This window comes from Anopheles aquasalis, chromosome 3 (assembly GCF_943734665.1).
Source record: "Anopheles aquasalis chromosome 3, idAnoAquaMG_Q_19, whole genome shotgun sequence".
NCBI lineage: Eukaryota > Metazoa > Arthropoda > Insecta > Diptera > Culicidae > Anopheles > Anopheles aquasalis.
The window spans coordinates 54215970-54235016 of NC_064878.1; the positions used below are offsets into that span (position 1 = coordinate 54215970).

The window sequence follows — 19047 nt, forward strand, 5'->3', positions numbered from 1 at the left end:
GCTACTTAGATGCGAGTTACTTCAAACGAGGAATCATATTATCGAGTCTCTGGCTTTTGACAGATCGAATCTAAAAAAAAAATGGATTCGCAAAACAGTTTAGGCAGAGTCAATACTTCTAAGCTACTTCTAAAGAAACCCCTCGAACCCGTAGCCACGTATCGCGGAGTCGAATTGCGAATTGTCGCAAATTGTAACCTTAAAACCTGAAGCGCACCCCACCGGACCAATCTGGACGCGGCGCTCGCATGCCAGCACGCTCGCTCGTTCGGTCGCCCGAGAAGAATGTCCCAATTACCACCGGATCGACGATTCATCATCGTCATCGTTCTCTTGGCCGCGAGCAAGGGACAGTGGAGGGTCCCAGTCGCGCGCGTCACTTTCGTCCTTCCCTTAGCATTAACACACGGAGCGGCGGCGGCGGCGGCGACGGCGTCTTGGCATGCATCATCTTCAACAAACCACCACCGCGCAGCGCGTGAATACCCCCCGAAGGGGGGGACCTGCTGCTGCTGCTCCCGTTACTCTGCCATCTGCCAAACGCAAATCCTAACCTTAAAAATAATTCGTTAACGATGGTCAAACCATGGCGGCAGCGGCACGGCATCATGACGCCGTCCGTCCGTGTCTGTGTCGCCATTTTCGGAAGGATTCTCCACGTGAGAAGTACAGACTTCTTCCCCCAGACTCCTCCATCCCAACCCCTCCCCCTGGCTGCACTGTTGAGTTCTGGCGAAGAATTTCGCGACCAGCCGCAGCCGCTGTCGGCGTTGTTTCGCGAGTCGGAATTTTTCAAAATAGCAATCTATCAACAATGGGCGACGAAAGGGCTTTCAGTGGCGCGTTTCCTCCTTCACCGAAACCACCGCATCCTGGGCGGGGGGGATGGGGAGGGGCCATAGCAATGCAAAAATCTCGATCAAAACGAAGCAAACTCGGCGGCGATACATGATGCGGCAGTGCAGTGCCGGTGGTGGTCGGTGGCGCATAATCGCATCTATCCATTTCTATCATGTTCAGCAGGGAGGGATTGACCGTGTTTGCCAACACGGTTATTGTTATGGCTAGCCGAGAGGTGGCAGTGGTGGAGTGTACAAGTCAGTGCACCGCGCGCGCACCCTGGCAAGGAGGAGATAGAGGAGGCGACATAGCGAGCGACGATAGTTTGCCGTGCGCCATTTTGTGAGGTCCGTTCGGCCATTCGTGTGTAGTAGTCGGTGTCGAGCGACCGGTCCGGACGGCTGGTGACAGTGGACTTAGTGGCGCGCTAGTGGAAGAAACGGATTTAAAAAAGTTCGTCAAGATCGGAACTCCAAATCCGGTTCCGGAAGTGGGGAAATGTCGAGACTTAACTGACACTTCGGAGGGAGTTTTGTGTGTCGCGGGAAATACTCATCATTACGTCCTTTTGCGACTTCTTCTACTCGTTAGTTTAGTGTCCGTCCTGTTGTCCCAGTTATCGCAGATGGCCAAACGAATAGTGTAGTGTCCAGTGTCACAAAAGTTCCACCGCATACTGTGTTCAGCAACGCAACAAGTGAGAACGGTTGCAACGGCAACAACGAGTGGTATTGGAGCTGCTATTGGAGACTCTGGTCGTAGCGGTGGTGGTGGTGGTGGTGTTGGTCACGGCCACAACACCAGCGGTAGCGGGGAACATGATAAGACAAAAGTCCGAAGATTACCACCTCGATGGTGGCCCCTCGAGTGGTGGTGGTGGCGATGGGTTAACATCTCCCGGAACGAAGCGAAAGAACGAGTCCACCTTTCGCCAACTGCAGAACGATGTAATGGGCAAAGCCCGGTCCACGCTCAGTACCCTCGGTGACGTCTGGAAGACAAGCAAAAGTACCCTGTCCGGCGGTGGCGGTGGTTCTGGGTCCGGGGGCGCACAATCCGGTGACCAGTACCACGATACTGGCGGTGGCGCTGGTGGCGATGGTAGTGATTACGATGGAAGAGGTGGTGGTCCGGAGTCGGCCGGCTATGAAGGTCAGTTCTCGACGCCACCGCGTAGTCCCAAGTCGGCAAAAGACAAGAGCTCGTTGGACTTTTTCCTGTGGCCAAAGGGGAAAAGCAAAGACGGTTCCTCCAAAGGGAGCCAGAAGAAGGACAAATCGACCAAGGGCCAATCGGCAGCGCAAGAGGCAACGTACGACTCATCGCACCCGAGTGGCTCCAAGGGGCGTGGAGTGGGACAGAAGGAACCACCGATGAGCCCGGGAACGGGCACGATTCGTAAGCAAACGTTTGGCTCTGGCCAAGGACCCGGTCCGGGACCGGGTGGTCGAGGACCACCATCAAACCATCACCACCAACAGCATTACCAGCAGCAGCAGCAACCGCAGCAACAGCAACCCCACTATCAACACTCATCCAGGGCGATGAAGTATCGGTACGAGTATGGCGAAAGCTCCGGTGATGATTTCCGCCAACGGTCACTGGACGAGACGAGCGAGTACAGCCGATCGATGGAGGACAACATGGCGTACGTTGGACGCGCCGGTGACGACGATATGGGAGAGGATGGTGATCTGAGGTACGATGATCGGTACTATGGTGCCAGCGGCAACACGCCAGCAACACCACGTCCGAAATCGTACAACGAGAAGTACTCGTCGCAGTACTATGACTACTCGCAGGGCTATGACCATCACCACCGGCCACGCTCACAACGATCTCAACAACAACAGCAGCGTCCGTTCGACTACGACGATCAGGAAGAGCAGCAGCAGCGCACTGAACTACCGACGTCATCCGGCAATCAATCGAATCTGCGAAAAGCCCAGAATGCCAATGCGCCCGGTGGCAGTGCATCCGTTAACAATCCGTCCAGTCCTGCGCCGGCTCAGAAGCACATTCTGTTCAACGAGGAGAACGATATACTGTACTTTAAGGAGAACCAACGGCCATCAAAGACAAAGTCCCTTAACGAGCACCAGAGTCGTGCAGAGAAGCAGCAACAGCAGCAGCAGGCTGGTGGTCGAGGCGGTCCATCGAAATCGGCTTCCTATCCCAAGGATGGTGGTCGGAAAATGGGTGACTCGGACTCGGCGTACCGTCAGCAGCAGCAGCAGCAGCAACAGCTAGCACTTCCCTCGCCACAACCAACGACATCAGCCCTTCGGAAGGTGTCACGAGATGAACGAGCTAATGCCCAGCAACAGCAACAGCAACAGCAGCAAGTCCGTTCCGCACCAACCACACCCTCGATCGTCGGCCAAAACGAACCCAACATTATCCGGGCAACGCTCAAGCTGGAGAAACTGTCCAGTTCCGGTGCTCCACTCGGTGATGGCAGTGCGCGAGGCGGCAATGTCGGTGATGGTGGTGGTCCCGGTGAACAGCAGAGTACCTCGAAACCCACCAAAGGCATCCAGAAACAGTTCAGCACAATCGTTAATCTATCGCGAGGTGGCGGTGGAGTGTCTTCCGGAAGTAGTACACTTCCCCGCGGTCTCGAGTATGGTGGTGCTGTGTCTAAAACGACGGGCGGTGACGGTGGTCGATTACCAGGAACGATCCTCGAGGAGGACAGCCCACAATCGAGACAATCGGCAGCCGTGGGTGTGGCGAGTGAAGGCGAAAAGCGATCGACAGGGCGGAAGATCTGCTTCAAGGACGAACCGGTCGACAGTGGAGCGCTGGAGCGGCTCAAGTGCCAAACGTTACCGCGCAGTGCTGGGCGCAGCTCGGTGAGAAACCCGCGCACCGATGGACCCAACACGGATCCGAACGTGAACGAATACTTGGACACCGACATGACTCTACCGCGTAGAGGGAGTCTTGATTCGGACCTAGAGGTAATTCCGGTCCACCGGAGTCAAAAAAGTACTCCAACTAGCCTGCTCTGGCTCTGCTTGTGTTACGTTCAGTGAGGGCAACTGCCATTATCTTTAGCTTCCGCTTTGTTCTCCTAAATGACTTCTGATGGATACTAATTGGAAATTCTTTTTTCTTTCTTCCTTCCCTCCAGTCACAAGCCATGCGGATTGTTCGGACCGTAGGACAAGCATTCGAAGTGTGCCACAAGCTGACCATGCAGGACAGCGGGGACGATAACCTCGGCGACGACCACTCGGAACTGTCACCGTGCGACGTCTCGGAGCAGGATCGCTGCTCGGATCGTATCAGCGAAGACGACGACATCAAGAAGGGTAAGCAGATGGCCTGGTATCTGGCCCCCCCCCCACAACAAGCTCAATTCCCACGCAAATTTCAATGCTGGAAAACCTTCAAATCTGGATTTCCTTATTACTAATGCCTCCGCCAGCCATCTGATACACTGATATCACGCAATCAGCTTCTGGTTCTAAGCAATTTCCCCGCAAAAAATCAATATCTCTCCCCCGCGGTCTGCAGCATCCAGCAAGGTCCAGTCGACCAGACGACTAACCGTCGTTATTGCTGAATCATTTCAATTTCCTCCAAACAACACAAGCTGGCAGCACCAGCGCGCCAGGGCCTTTCTGAGGCTGCGTTCCGATAATGATGCCACGTTCCGCTCCATCGACCACCAACCGAGGGGCGGAGGAGGAGGAGGAAGTGCGCTACAGATTATACTAATCGAAACGCTTTGGCCCACTACGCTCGGTGGGCCTATAAAAGTTCTATAACACGGAGAGGGAAGAGAGGTCTCGAGAAGTGTGGAAGAGCGATCCAACGATCCAACCAATACACAAATACCCCCCATCGCGCACACTCTCTCCCTTTCCGTGGAGATCCCGGAGCCATCATCTTGCTTTAATTAAATTTGTACGCCCCGATAAGCACACTGTTTCCCTTTCCTATCTCGGCGTCGTCGGCGTCGTCGTCGTCGTCGTTGGCAGCTTCTTCTTCGTCATCGTTCTGGGTTCACTTTCGGTTCGTCCTTCCGGCTAACCAGCAGAACCAGTCCTCCAGTAGATTGCTACACACCGCTGAGCAGTCCAACTGCCAGTGGTGTGCCTGGTTTACTTCAAAAGAAGGATTCGACATGGATGTGCACCCGGTGCTGCTGCTGTTATGAAGATACTCCGGACATTCAATCGCGAGGTTTCCAACGCGACGCGCACGTCGCACAAGAGTATCGTCACGGGTTGGGGGGAAGATTAGAATATTCCGGTCCATATTTCCGCGCCTGACACACACAGCGACAATGGCAGTGGGAATGGAAAACAATCTCCATCCAGTCGTCAACTCACTCACTCACCACCACCACCACCCCCGCCCCCGGGGGCGACACTTTTTACGCTAACTCACTCACTCACTCGCTCCTCGCAGTCCGCGCCGTGGGGAAATGTGTACGCATCACAACGCGAACCCGGTGCGCTCGTTACTTGGATAAAATATTCGCTTTCCAACTTTGATTGCTTCGAGGTTTTGGGGCCGAGTAGGCCGAGTGTTTTTTTCTTCTCTTCTCCGAGGCCGAAACAGAAGACAGGCAAAGGCAAAAAAGCCACCCGGTTTCCACGGGTTTTGCCATTTTCCGCTCGCCGTTTTGATGATAATGGCAGCACGGCAGGAGCACGGCGGTCGTCACCGAATTTCTTTCTTTCACTTTACTTGATGGTTCATTTAACACTCGGTGTGCGGCGCGCGTTTTGCCTCTTGGAGTTCTCGGGAGTTTTGCTTTTTCGGGTCCTTTTTCCGGACCGGGGGGGGGGGGGGGGGGGGGGGTTTCGGGTGCCATTTTTCCAATTCCAATTCATCGCGCGGCTATATCGGGGCAAATAAATCTCGACAAGTCATCACTTCAAATTAAACTTTATCTCCTCTCCCATCGAATCAACGAGGGTAACGGCGGGGCAAGGAAGGTGTGCTTACTGATGAACCTCCCAGGGAGCTTTAGAGGACGGAGTGAGTGGCGCGACACACGTGTCCCTTCTTCCAGTGCTGGGGTGTTCATTTTTATTTATGTTTTCGCCCAATTTCGTTAGTCACAGTCCGCGTGTTTCGTGCTTGTTGTTGTGGTGTACTTCGCTGCCCCGTAGTGCTTTTGATGTGAGAAGTAGAAGCAGAAGAACTGTCACAAGAAAGCGTGTAGCGACCAAACCCAAAGCCAACTAACGAGACCGACAAGACCACTTCCAGCGGTTGTTAGGCTGTGGAGAGGAAGGTGTCGCTGACGCTAATCCTAGTAGACGAGGAGGCACACTTCCTCTGATTCGTAGTCATGTCCTGTGAGCATCCTGAGACACCACGTCAGAATCTCTGTCAAACCAGAACCATCTCGCACCCCCACCACATACGCTCACGCACCTAATTATGTTTGAGTTGTTAGGCTCCGTGCTTGCTTGCTCTTTTTTTCTCTGGTGGTGGTTATTGTTCTTGTTGTTTTTGTTGTTGCTCCCACCGCGCCCGCATCTACGTGAGGAGTCAGCTTATCACGCAATCAGTCCCTTGAGCGCCTTCTCCTTCGAGAATTCCGGTGGCAGTCGCAGCTCGCTCGTATAGAGTCCAGTTCCTGTAGTGTGTTATCTCAAGATTAGCTCAAAAATATGCTCGTCCTGTCACGTGGCGGCACTCACTCACTTTCGCTCACTATCCCTCCCTCTCTGACGATGGGGAAATGGGAAAATCGGCGCCAAGCGAGCGAGGTTGAGCCACGGAAATGACTTCTTCGTTTTCCCGTCCCGGCACGGCGCGGCCCCTGATTCCGGTGTTGTTTGTTGAATAAATAAACCGTCACGTTTTAACAGCATCTCTTCCTCCGCCTCGCGCTAACTTGGTTTGCTCGCTGTCTCTCTTCCAACGATCTCCTCCTCCTCCTCTTTGCCCAGTGTGTAATATCTTACCATTAAGCTAACTAACCGGCTACCGAAGATCGGCGACGACTCCTACGGTCGAGACAGAAGAGTAGAGTATTCTTTCCGCCTCAAAAACACAGAGTTGCACGTCAACGAAGACCCTCTCTGGCTGGTCTGGCTCGCTTGCTGTTTATTTGCTTTTCCCTCCCGCGATCCCGCAGGCCGTGTGGTCTGCACCTCTCTCTCTCTCTCTCTCTCTCTCTCTCTCTCTCTCTCTCTCTCTGGAGATCTTGGTTCCGTTTTGTCGCAAGGAATGAGAGGCGGTGGAGAAAGGAAGTGATGGGAGTTCCTCCACCAGACAAGTACACCAGACGACCGATCGGAACGGGGAAAAATGATGCGCCGCTTGCTTGCTTGCGCGAAGAAGTTGCCGTTGAAAGATTAATCAATAACCGACCGACCCGGCGGTTGATCTGCTGAGCAATTGGCACACACAGAGGAACGGAGCAAAATATAATTCCGATAAAGTGCACGCACGCACGGTCTCATTCATTCGCGGATTGTTGTTTGCGTTTCGCGGTGATTAATTGCTTGTTCCGCCTCGCCGCGTTTGTGTGTGCGTGTTTGTGTGTCTCCCCTCGTTGGCCGATGGCCCTCCGGCTCTGTGGTTCGGCCGGATCAGATCAAATAAATCATTTCGATTGGAATCGGTTAATTGAGCATACAGGCAGAGAGAGAGAGAGAGAGAGAGAGCAGAGAGAGAGAGAGAGCAGAGAGGAAGCGAGGGCCCATTATCACGCGCGAAAAATTAAACGGAACGCTTTTTGGAAAGCAGCAGAGAAGAAGGGAGACATAGAAAGAGAGAGAGAGAGAGAGAGAGAGAGAGAGAAAGATAGAGAGAGAGTGTGAGCGAGTGATTCGAACGCGACGATCAAGGTGGAATTGGATGATGGTGGCTGGCACAACAACTGCAAAAAAGCGTGTTAATGGTTGATTGATTGAACTATGGTAAGCATGCATAGACAACCAGAGAGAGAGAGAGAGAGAGAGAGAGAGAGAGAGAGAGAGAGGGGTGTTGGTGGACGAAGCGTAAAGTAATTAAACTTCATTTGGCACCTCTCGATCACGCTCGATCGTCGGTCGACAGCGGAAATGAGCGTGAAGGAGAAGGAGAAGAGGGAAGAGGCAGCACGATCATCCATCCGTCCGTCCGTCCGGGAAGCGATCGCGAATTGACACTTTTTGGCACTCAGTCGAATGGTGACGAGAAACGTGTGTTTTTTTTTGCTTTAGTTTGGGACTCGGTTCCTCGTCCGTGATCTGTAGCGATCGCTCGATCACCTAGCTTCTGTAATTGTAATTACTTGAAGCGATGAAGGCATGACAAATGACAGTTTGATCGTGAACGATCCTCGATCCTCGGTTGCTCTCTCCCTCTCTCTCTCTCCCTCTCTAAGAGCAGTAAAAGAATAGGCAACTAGGACCAGAATCGCTGAGCAGCACACGGGATTGAGCAATGACCAGCATCAGGACGAACGAACAGCGGCATGTAACCTCCTTCGTGGGGACCGTGTGTCTCCTCTCGAAACTCCCCTCCCTCCGTGTCCGCGCTTCAAGGTGCACAATGACGTCAGTGGTTTCGGTTTTATGCTCCAACAACACCGACACCAACGCCGACGTGACCCCCTGCGATCCGCAGAGACATGTTTGTTAATGAAACATCGGATCGGACACTGATCTCGCTCTCTCTCGCTCTCCCGGGGGGGTCGTGCGTGGGGTGTGGAGTCTGTCAACATCGCGTCAAACAAGGGCGCGCGCGTTCACTCGTCCGCAAATGGGTCCGAGGCCACGTGGACCCCCCGATGATTGAGATTTGCTTTTCGTTCTGTTGATGCTCTGTTGCTTTTGTTGTTGTTGTTGTTGCTGGTGAATGATAAAATCCTTATCGCGGGGGGGGGGGGGGGCGGTCAGCACCTTTGACCATCGCGTTTGATCTGTTCTGACGGTGCGGGAAAAAGCGGAAAAAATGCCAATCAACCAACATTTTCCCGGGCAAAAAACGTGACCCGTCACACCTCAACTCAGTGGGTGGTGGTCGTAGCGGTCAGCATCAAATGATGCTCCGACAGATCGTGTGCCGCGCAAGAAGGAGTAAGGAGGCGATAGGTGTGACTGCGTTGCCTGATGAGAGATGACCTGCCGGTGGCGGTGGTGGTAGTGGTGGCTCTGTGTTCTTTGCAGTGGAAACGTAAACACCGCGAGAAACGCGGGGAGAGAGAAAGCAAATTGAATCCTTTTTTTTTTCTCTTCGTTCCATTTCATTTCACTTGCTCCATGGACACCCCACCCAGACCATGCTGTTAATTAGTGTATCTCTTCTTCTACTACTGTTCGCTCCATTCCTGTGGCGCGCGACTGACGATTGCCAAGCCAATTGGACTGGACAGGAGTAGCCAGTGGAGCACGCACCCTGCGGCGTGGAATGGCCGCTTTGAAACATATTTTTCTCGCTGTTGATGTTGATGATTACGTTTCCATTTGCAATATTTAGGCAAGGCCGGCACCGCACCACACCGCCTCCACCATCCACAGTGCTCGTGTGTTCATTTCGGGGAATATTAAATTGATGGCCAAGTCCGCCATTCCGCGGCACCAGAGACTGGAGTCGTGGGGTGGTGGTGGGATGGAGAAAAAAAAACGATGTTCCTGTTGAGTGAAGCGTTGAGCCCGTTCTTCACACTACGAGGTTCCTCCCACCGCACCAAAATGTTGATGTTTAATATGTGTTTTCATTAGAAAGATAGAGAGCGTTCACGCGCGGCGTATCTCAAACCGAAACGCTCATCTCATCTTTATCTTTCTCTTCTCTCCTCCTGGTGCGCGGGGGGGTTTATGTTAATGAATTGATCACATTTACAGTTGTTGTTGGGTGTTTTGTTTGGGTAATTACACAGTTTCTCCCCTCTCGCCGCCACCACCGGTGATTTGATAGTGGGAGGAAGAGAGGTTTATGATTTTATGGATGGCACAGTGGATCATAGTAGGGGCTGAGTGATGCTTTATGGTGCCACGAAATTGTCAACAAAACTGTTCGCCTGGCTTACTAAGATCCACTCCGCATTCGCTGGATGTCATCGAGTATTTTTCTCCTCGTGGCCTACTGCGTTCTCAGCGTCATCCTTTGATCAATCGGCTGTCAGCGAGATTGTTGCGCCAGCACACCAACTCTAGCCAGCAGGCGACACTAATCCAGGTGGCCATGAGGGACAAGACGCAAGTGACGTTTGTGGTGCAGAGAGCGAGCGAGAGAGAAAGCGCCGTAGCAGCTAGTGCACGAGGCCAATATTCAGTTCAACATTGATGCGAATGGTGGACATGGATGGTGATGGTTACACCGCCCTCAGCGCGTCGCCGATTGAATCGCGACTCTCCCTCCGCTCCTGTCAGCGCGTTGACCACGCCACCAGCTGACCAAACTCGTTCGACACTCTGTAATCTATCTCCAAACCTCAACATGCACACCTCGTTGGTGGCAACGGCTGACTGGTTGGTGTAGCGGGACGGGGAAGGGGTACCTAAAATTAGATTTACTCCTCCCTCTAGCCCCCACCACACCGCACGCTGCCTAGTGCTCAGACTCTGATCTGAAATCGAAAATCTACTCGAACGAACCAAAGAGAGCGAGAGAGAGAAGCGCCCGAAAACGAGATCGCGCGTCGTCCGATCGTCGGCATGATGGCGTCTTATCTACGTCACAGTCCGTTAACACCGACACTCCCAAACCGCTTCCCTTCAAATCTTGGCCACAGCTTAATCTTTGATTTATCGGATCCTCTCAACGATGCAGGCAACACTAATAAGCAATGCTCATCCCCCTCTCCATCATGATTGATTCCAGATCCGACGAAATCGGCACACGATTCACCCCGTTTGGCGCGACCGGACCATTTGGATCTCGCAACCCTTTCGCATCCCTCCGTACCGCCATCGCCATCGGCCGCCGCCGCAGTCACCAGCAGCAGCAGCAGCAGCAGCAACACCATGCACCAGCACCACCGATCATCAACATCCGCGCTGCAATCACAGCAGGTAGGTGGTCTCTTAATACAACACGCGCACACCCCCTCGAAACCGGAAACCGCGTCGTGTCGTCGATGACGTCGTGGTACGGTGTGGTCAAACGCTGGGTGGTCTTTCTCGATTTGAAGCTGACGGAAAGGCAGATGGTGATTCGTGCCCTGCTGCTGACCGAGGTCTAAACACTGGAAAACTGGATCTACTCAGAGGGATATACTCGAGAAAAGTCGCCTGAGTGAGATGTCCTAGTCATCGGGGACATCGTATTCTCACTAAGCTGCTGCTGATCCACGATGCGACGGTCAGCTACTAGTGTATTTGTGTGCAATACGCCTCGCAACTCAATTTCATGCCTCGAAGGAGACGATGAAAAGTTTTCCAATTGTTTTTTTCGCTTCATCATGAAGATGATGGTCCCCTGATCCTGATCATCATCAAGTAGAAGCACCTCGCCTTGATGTACAAACCTGATAAGGAGAAGTGTCGATGGGCACACGTTAAAACCGACATCACCAACCTATGCTGGGGGGTGGGAGTCTGGGAAGTAGGCATGCAAAATATGCTTACGTATTACGTCCTCTGCAGCATGCTCACTCTCGCTCCCTGAGCGAATAATTAGATTTCTCGTGCAACCTAAATGCGTCTCCAGGCAAAGCAAGGACGTCCTCCTCGTGGTGCTCCTCGAATGACAAAGTTGCTCCGCTCGTTGTGTGTTTGTGTGTGTTTCGTATTGTTGATGCTGTCGTTCCATAATAAAATTAAACTTTTAAGTACGGGGCTTTTAAGAGCCCGGGGGGCTAGGATCCAGCCGCGTTGGGAGCCACGGGAAGGCAGGCGGCCATTTTAATTGCTCACAGAAGCGTGCAGCCAGTCTGCCTGCTTTGTTGTGTGCTTTGTCGTGCGCACATCAACTTTGCACACCACCGTTCCCATACACACCACAGCAGGCGACGATGGAAACAATATTTAATGCTTCAGCATAAGTGACAGAACATGACACGGGATTGTGTCACTGGCCCACCCCAGGCTGTGTCTCTGTGCGTGAAGTGGTGTCGTATAAATAAAATCTTTCGATAAAGCACCGAAGGTAGAAAGAGACAGGGAGATTGTTTAGACAAAGTTTTGTCACCAAAGAAAAGGAAGAAGAAAAGTACGTCCCTGTGACGTTAACCGAATTTCTACGAAATGGAACGCGACGGGAGTGCTTAAACTTTCCGCCATCTATCCGGAAGCAAAGCCCGGCTGGCCTCCGGCGGGTGGCACGATCGATTCGTTGATTAGATTATTGACTCCCGCTGCCGATTGATGTAGCGTGGAACCTCTGAACCTCGAAGGCACACTTGGATTGGCATCGAGAAATCACAGCAATAAGGGCTGCCGACTGCCGCCAGCAGATAATGATGGAGAACGAGCCCGCGTGCACGTTGTACAGCGAGCGAAGCAAAGCTCGAACGTGCCTTGAAGCGTCCCATGTTCCGCCCATTTGGTGTGCACCTTCCCCGTCTAATGCTGTTCCTCTGGTCTCTCTCTCTTTCTTTCTCTCTTGCTCCGGATAGGATAAGGACGCCGGACTCGATGTGGGCTCGCTAGCGACCCAAACACCGTTGACTGCATCGCGCGAGATGAGCAGCCTGCGGGAGCAGCTCGATCAGCAGCAGCAGCAGACGCGCCAGGTCCTCGCCCAGCTGATGCTCGTCCGTGAGCAGCTAATCTCGGAAACGAACGCCCGGATGGATGCACAGGTAAGTGAGCTTGAGCCCAGCGACCGCGGTGGGTCGCGAGTGGAAATTACGATAATTTTCCATCCCCGTTCTCCTCGCGCGGGCGCGCGCGTTCCCTTTCCACACTATATGACTGTTCCCTCCCTCCATTTTGCCATTCACAGGCACGTATCCAGCAGCTGTTGCAGCAGAATCGTGAGCTATTAGAGCACATTGCCTCGCTCGGTGGCTATCACGAACCGGACCGACCGGGCCTTTCGGCGACCGCCATCGGAATCGCTCCACAGGTACGTGTACACTAACGAAGTAACGTGATCTGGCCGGCCCGTTTGCCACCCTGAATTGTTTTGTCAAATTGTTGTGTGCCTTATACTCTGTCCTCTGTGTGTGCGTGTTTGTGTGTTTGTGTTTATCTGTGTTCCTGCGCGCTGCTACAGTATTGATTGCACCAACTACCGTGCCATTTGGTGCCGTTTCGAACGCTCATTATTAATCGCTCTTGCACAATGCGGTGTCTCGAGCAGTAAGCTTCAAATCCTTACGAACTTCTCCTCGGTTGCGACTGTGAGATGCTGGCTGTCGGAAGTTCATGAAATGGTCCGTTTTCCCGGTGACCAACTTATGTTTTGGCTACGAAATTATGCTCCACGGAATCCACGTTCCCGCGCACCGTGAGAACGATCCTGCGGCTTCTCACTTGCGTGAGTGAAAGTCTAACTTCAGGCGCTCGAAATCGCTTACCTAACTTGAGGCGCAATTCAAACATTTTTTTCGTCGCCGGTTGTTGCTGCTGCTTACTAACGTGGTCCTGTTGCTCGTCCTTCCTCGGAACACTCGCTAGTAGAAGGTAAGTTGGTTGGCCTGATGGCATCCGCTCCTCTTTGCTGCTTTCGGCATCGCGTCAACAGCGGAAGCGCCCCTCCCTTCTGCTCCTCTTCTAATTCTAGATTCCCTCTGCAGTTCTCCTACTTGCAGCAACAACAGCAACAGCAACAGCAACAGCAACAGTTGAATGATTTGCTGAGTGTCGGAGCCGGAATGAATCTCTCGCCCGCTCTGCAGCAACTCCAGAAACTACAATCCCTAGCTGCCCTTGGCGGTGCAGCGGCGACCAGTGCCGCAACCAATCCGCTCGTTGCCCAGCAGGAACTCTACAAACTCAACCAGACGCTGCTCAGCCAATTGTCGGCCTTTCCGGGAGCGTTCTATCCAGCGGCAGCGGCCGCTGCCGCCGCCGCCGCTGCAACCATACCGACAAGCCTTGGCTCACCGCAACCACCTCCCCCGGTACCGAACTACATGTTTGCCAATCCGAACGCGACTGGTTACGGTGGCCCACTGGGGTCATCGGCCACCGGCTCCAAACCACCGTCGGCTGAAAGTTCGAGTAAAAACTCACCAACGGCCAGCACCTCGGCAGGCCGGTTAATGGGAGGTGCTGGCGGTAGCTTCATGAGTGATATGGTCAGCAGTGGGCAACGCTCGAATCGTCCCTCGTACGCCTCCTCCACTTCGACCCTCTTCGATGAGCTCCGGCTAGCGCGTAGCCTAGAGAAGGGAATGGAATCTTTGCGACTGGATGAAGGAGATATGGCGAGCGGATCGATGACGGCGAGTGGCGGCAGCAGCCCGTTCATCAAACCCCTGTCCCAGGTCGGCACACTGACCACGATCGATACCGACGGGAAGGTGAAGGTGATCGTACCGATGAGTGACACGGCACAGCAAAAGCTTGACATTCCGGCGGCCACCAGCGTACCGAGCCGGAAGTCGGCCTCCTTCTCCGAGCTGCCGACCACCAGCAACACAACGGGCAGCAGCACCAGTAGCACCACCGGTGGCACCGGTACGACCGGTGGTGGTAGCAGCTCGGCTTCCGGTTCGGGCACACTAAGCCAGGGCGAGGCAGGCAGCACACGGAATGTGTCGATACTGAAGGACTCGACGCGCTTTCTACACCAACCGCAGCACTACGAGAAGAAGACATCCATTCCGAGCCTGGTCACGCTGAAGGTCACCGATGAGAGTGGTACCGTGACGCGGAAGCTACCGGCCACGCCGAGCTTCATCACGCGAAGCACCAGCGAGAAGGTGCCGAACCGGAGCCAGATCATGAGCCAAGTCCAGCGCTCGCAGTGGGCCCGCCATACCACCAAGTAGTAGTAGTAGCAGCCAGTAATGATAGAGCAGTGTGGCGAAGCAGTAGTGTATGTGTTTCGCGAACGTGGACACACAAGGGGACGCGCTCGCGTTTCGCTATCGCTTCCCCGCGGAGAAGGGGAAGGTGATTTGCGTACGGGGAATGTCGTGAACCTCCCCGGCTCTTCCCGGTCGTGTTGAAGAGATCTGTACATATTAGGAACAATTTAAATAATGGCGAGATGAAGATGACAATGATGAAGATCGATAACTCTCCTCTCCCTTCCTTTCCTTCTATCCCTTACTCCTCCCCTAGGATGGTGATGATATTGATGATGTTAGTGAATAATGAAGGTTAAATTGTAATAAAAGTCATAAACAACACACACAAAGACAGACACTGGCTGTAGTAATCGAGATCTATGCGGGGTCTCTTAATATTTTCCCTCGGTTTCTCTCACGATCGTTCAAGTCCCGCGAATGCCATCGCCAGGTTGCCTCCAGGTTCTTTAAAAGCTCTAATCACAATCGATCTTTTTATCTCTCTCCCCTCTTTTTTCAGCTGTCATCAACGGCGAAGGTCGCTCGCTGGTTCCACACGCTCCAGTGGACGAACCAATCGCAATCACTGTCCCGCCCCGAGTCCGGCTTCGTGTCCGGTGATTCGCGCTCGGAGCGCAACCAGAAATCGGACGTCGACATGGTGGACCTGCTAGCCAAAGATCACGCCACCAGCGGCAGCATTGCGGGGCCGGCGGCCAACGGTGTCGACCTGTGCGACGAGTACCTGCTGGTCGAGGGTACCAGCAATCTGTGGAGCAAGCTGAGCGTGAAGAAGCGCAAGAAGCTGCTCGGTCTGAAGCTTGGCAAAGTGACCACCTTCTAGCCCCGGCGCCGCTGGCCACCACTCGCTACCACCGCCGTCGGTGTCGGTGGTGGTGGTGGCGGCGGACTCAGTGGTGGTTTTGGCGGCCGTCGATGGTGGAACGGTACAAGCCAACCGATGGTGCGGTTAACGGCAGCGTCCGGTTCCTCCGCCGCAAGCGACAGTGATGATGGGGAGGAGGACGAGCAGCAGGAGCCGAGCGATGAGTAAACGAAAGACCGCGGGGCGAGACGATGCCACCGTCAACCATCACCAACAACACCATCAGCAACCATCTGTCCTGACGGGAGGGGATGCTCCCGGTCGTTAGCTTCGCCACAAGGCGGCTAATGATCGTGTGATGCATCCCCGTTCGAAGCCGTCCCATATCGTCGCATTCCCCGTATGCCATGCAAACGAGAGATTGTCCAACTTCCTGGCCCCGTTCTCCCTTTTCCCTTGATGCCACCAGAACGGAACGATTACTCCAGGACGATCCTGGAAACGTAACCATATCAGTATACAGTATCAGTAGGCGATGGCGAACATGATGACGAGCAGGAGCTCCTCAGTAGGCTCTTCAATGTGGTGCGAAAGTGACAGCCTGTTCCATGGGTGACTGAGATGAACAGCGTGGTAGTAGTAGTAGTAGTAGTAGTAGAATCGAACACAGTAGACAATGCTCATCGCAAGAGACATCTAAAGAAAGAGATCCTCGAATTCAAACGAGGAGGATTTAGCGCCACCAGTTGACAGTATTGACACCAAAAGGGACACCAGCGAGTGTATCCCCAAACCGCGAGGAAGAGATTACGGCTAGCTCTCGAACGTGCAGCAAAACGAACATCCCCTAGCTACAGGCGCTGGAGTGCATGTATGTGTGTTCTGCTTCAAAAATTCCCATTCCAAGACTGATTTGACACGGACGGTACATCTCGGAACACATACAGAGTGCGTGCGCCCTTCTAGTTACGCTGCTTCGATCACATTCCCCACATTGTCCCCAAAAAACAATCGGTTAGCAGGCGTGTGTGTGTGCTTGCGTGTATGTGTGTTAGTGTTAAGCTAGTAGGGATCGCGAACAGAACATGTCCTTACATTCCGTTTTTTTCCCGGATTTTTTTCACTTACTCAAGTAACATAATTATTATAATGCCCCTCTACTCCTCCCTCGTCCTGTCTATCTCTCTCTCTCTCTCTCTCTCTCGTTTAGAGAAAGAGAGAGAGAGAGAGAGTGTGTGTTCTACTCCTGTTGGCCCGGTGTATGTCCCAAGGGGCAACCCATAACACCGCAGGCTAGCAGCCGACCCCCACGGATAGCTAATGTGTAAGTAGTTTAATTTCCAACCATCCCCCAAAATACCCCTTCCTTCTACCTTATCATCCGCCCGTAAAAAAGAAAAAAGCGACAAAATATACATTCCACCACTCGTTTCATTGCCTCACGATCCCTTCCCCTTTTTCCACCTTCTCCCGTCGGTTAAAGAAAACGTAGGTAAATAGGAAAAAAAGATGAATAAAACGTTAAGTATCATTTGCATTTTCTAAAAAAAAAAATCCCAACCAACTTTCGATCGTGATTGTGTGACCCCGTGTGGTTTTTGCTCTCTTCGTGAGGATTTGGGTCGGCGGTCAGACCGCATTGATGACCGTCTGCCTGCGTTCTATCCGGGTGTGCCATTATCGTGAGCGCGGCTGGCAATAAAATGACAAAAACCGGAACCGAAAGAAATAAAAAAAAAAAACGGGCGAGATATTTCATTATCACACTCCCTGCCTTCCCCTCAACGGCGTCGCAATGATAAGGCAACGAGGAAGCAGCCACCAAATAGCCACCGGAAATGGCCACCGATTACGCTACTTCGAAATGTCATCTCTAACGCAGCAGCAGCGGCAGCAGCAAGATGCTGATGAGGCAGCAGAGTACAGAGCCGAGGGGATATCATCAAGGACGTGTTACCGTCACTCTTTTGCAAGTGGAAGAAAATGCGCAAGGAGCTCCGTTCGCTGCTCCTCTCTTGGCTGCTTCGCTGCCCGTCTGTTCCCCGTTTGAAGATGATTGATGATGGAAGCGCAACCGTCCGGACTGTCGCGAAAGAAAGAAATGGCCAGAGCGAGAGAGAGAGCGAAAACGAGCATCGCGAGGATCATTTTTCTTTTCCCCCCACAACCAGGGGTAGGCCAGGAATCACAGCGTTCGAGGTGATGGTAAATTGAATTCTCGTAAAGGCGTGAAAGGCTTTTCCTTTTCATTTTCATCCCACGAGAGGCCAATCTCTGCTGCTGCTGCTGCTGCTGCTTGGTCTTCATCTTCTTCTCAACTCAATCCCGGCTGCTCTAGACGCCGCATAACATCATAAATTGGCTGGCAGGCTTGAAGCGACGGCGTCTTGGCGCAGTGGCGCGCCTTCTCTCATCGTCTCAGTACACTACCTGGAGGCCAAGTAATGAAAACAGACATGACAGATTGGAGAGCAGCAGCAGCAGCAGCAGAGCGACGATGATGGTGTACTGGTAAATGGTTGGTGATGAACTCACCTCTCAACGCAGGCCCAGCAGGGGACCAGCGGGTTGAGAGCTCCATCAGCTACCCTCCGCCCAGGACCTCTGCTGCTGCTTAGCGTCGCAGATGGTAATCTATCAACGTCGCTTTGTCGCCATCGTCCTCCAGGGTCGTCGTCGTCGAGAATGACTTGATTGGCTGCGGTGGCGTCGACGGCAGGCAAAGTCTGTGCACACCGCAGCGGCACCGCACCCCTTGGTTCTTATTAACCTGGTGGTCTGCACGCAGCACGTGGGCGATGGAGACGCCCAGTTACTCAGCCGTTCGCCGATCGAAGCTCCCCCGGTTTCCGCTTTCGATGCAACACACCTTCCCGTGGTGCCGCAGTGCGCAGGGGTTGAACTATATAATTTCACTTCCTCCCACCCCGCTATGTACCACCCCTTTGGGAGGAGAATTGTGTGTGGTGGAGCAATTTGTAGGCGCTTTGATATCTCGAGTTTGAAGCCATTTCACGTGACAGCTCGTCACCAGCAGAGCCCGTGGCCAGCAGCGGGGAGAAGGCGGGGGGGGGGGGGGGTAGCACGCACCAGGTGTGTCTCACGAACCGGCCAGCAAGGGCTTGGCCCAAAGGGGGGGGGGGGGTTCCTTCGTGTCATTGTTGCTCATCGTTTCGAGCGCGCACGACGGTGGTGAACACGGTGAATTGTAAATATTTATTGTGCGAAAGCATGACTGGTGGGCCTGCCCCCGCTCGCCCCGGGGGTTGGTGGGTGCCAGACCTTTCACCTTCTTCTCCTCCACCTCCGCCTCATTATGCATGCATGCGTGTGTGTTCGATTAAGGTGTGAGGTTGCGCGAAAGCGACAATCCAATCCGACAAGCGAACACTGGGCGTACCACAGGTGGCCACGGTGCCCCCTTGGATCATTCTTGCCAGGAACGTGTGACAGTTCGCACGCTTCGGTCGCTTCGAACCGGTTTACTAGTGTGGTGCCAGTGTCTGTGTTCGTA

General features: G+C 53.4%; 1 protein-coding gene across 7 annotated transcripts in view; it reads left to right on the plus strand.

Moving 5' to 3' along the window:
- Nucleotides 1–17049, plus strand: part of LOC126578094 (capon-like protein) — a 62266-nt gene extending 45217 nt beyond the window's left edge. For 3 of the 7 annotated variants that reach the window (XM_050240348.1, XM_050240349.1, XM_050240350.1), the window contains exons 6-10: nucleotides 3977–4157; nucleotides 10627–10817; nucleotides 12362–12547; nucleotides 12691–12813; nucleotides 13487–15120. In XM_050240348.1, coding sequence (XP_050096305.1) covers nucleotides 3977–4157; nucleotides 10627–10817; nucleotides 12362–12547; nucleotides 12691–12813; nucleotides 13487–14686 — 1881 coding nt within the window. In that variant the 3' untranslated portion in view covers nucleotides 14687–15120. Of the gene's footprint in view, nucleotides 1–1431; nucleotides 3804–3976; nucleotides 4158–10626; nucleotides 10818–12361; nucleotides 12548–12690; nucleotides 12814–13486; nucleotides 15121–15227 lie in introns of those variants that run through there. The other 4 variants (XM_050240346.1, XM_050240347.1, XM_050240345.1 and 1 more) reach the window with 4 other exon arrangements.
- The last annotated feature ends 1998 nt before the right edge of the window (nucleotides 17050–19047 follow it).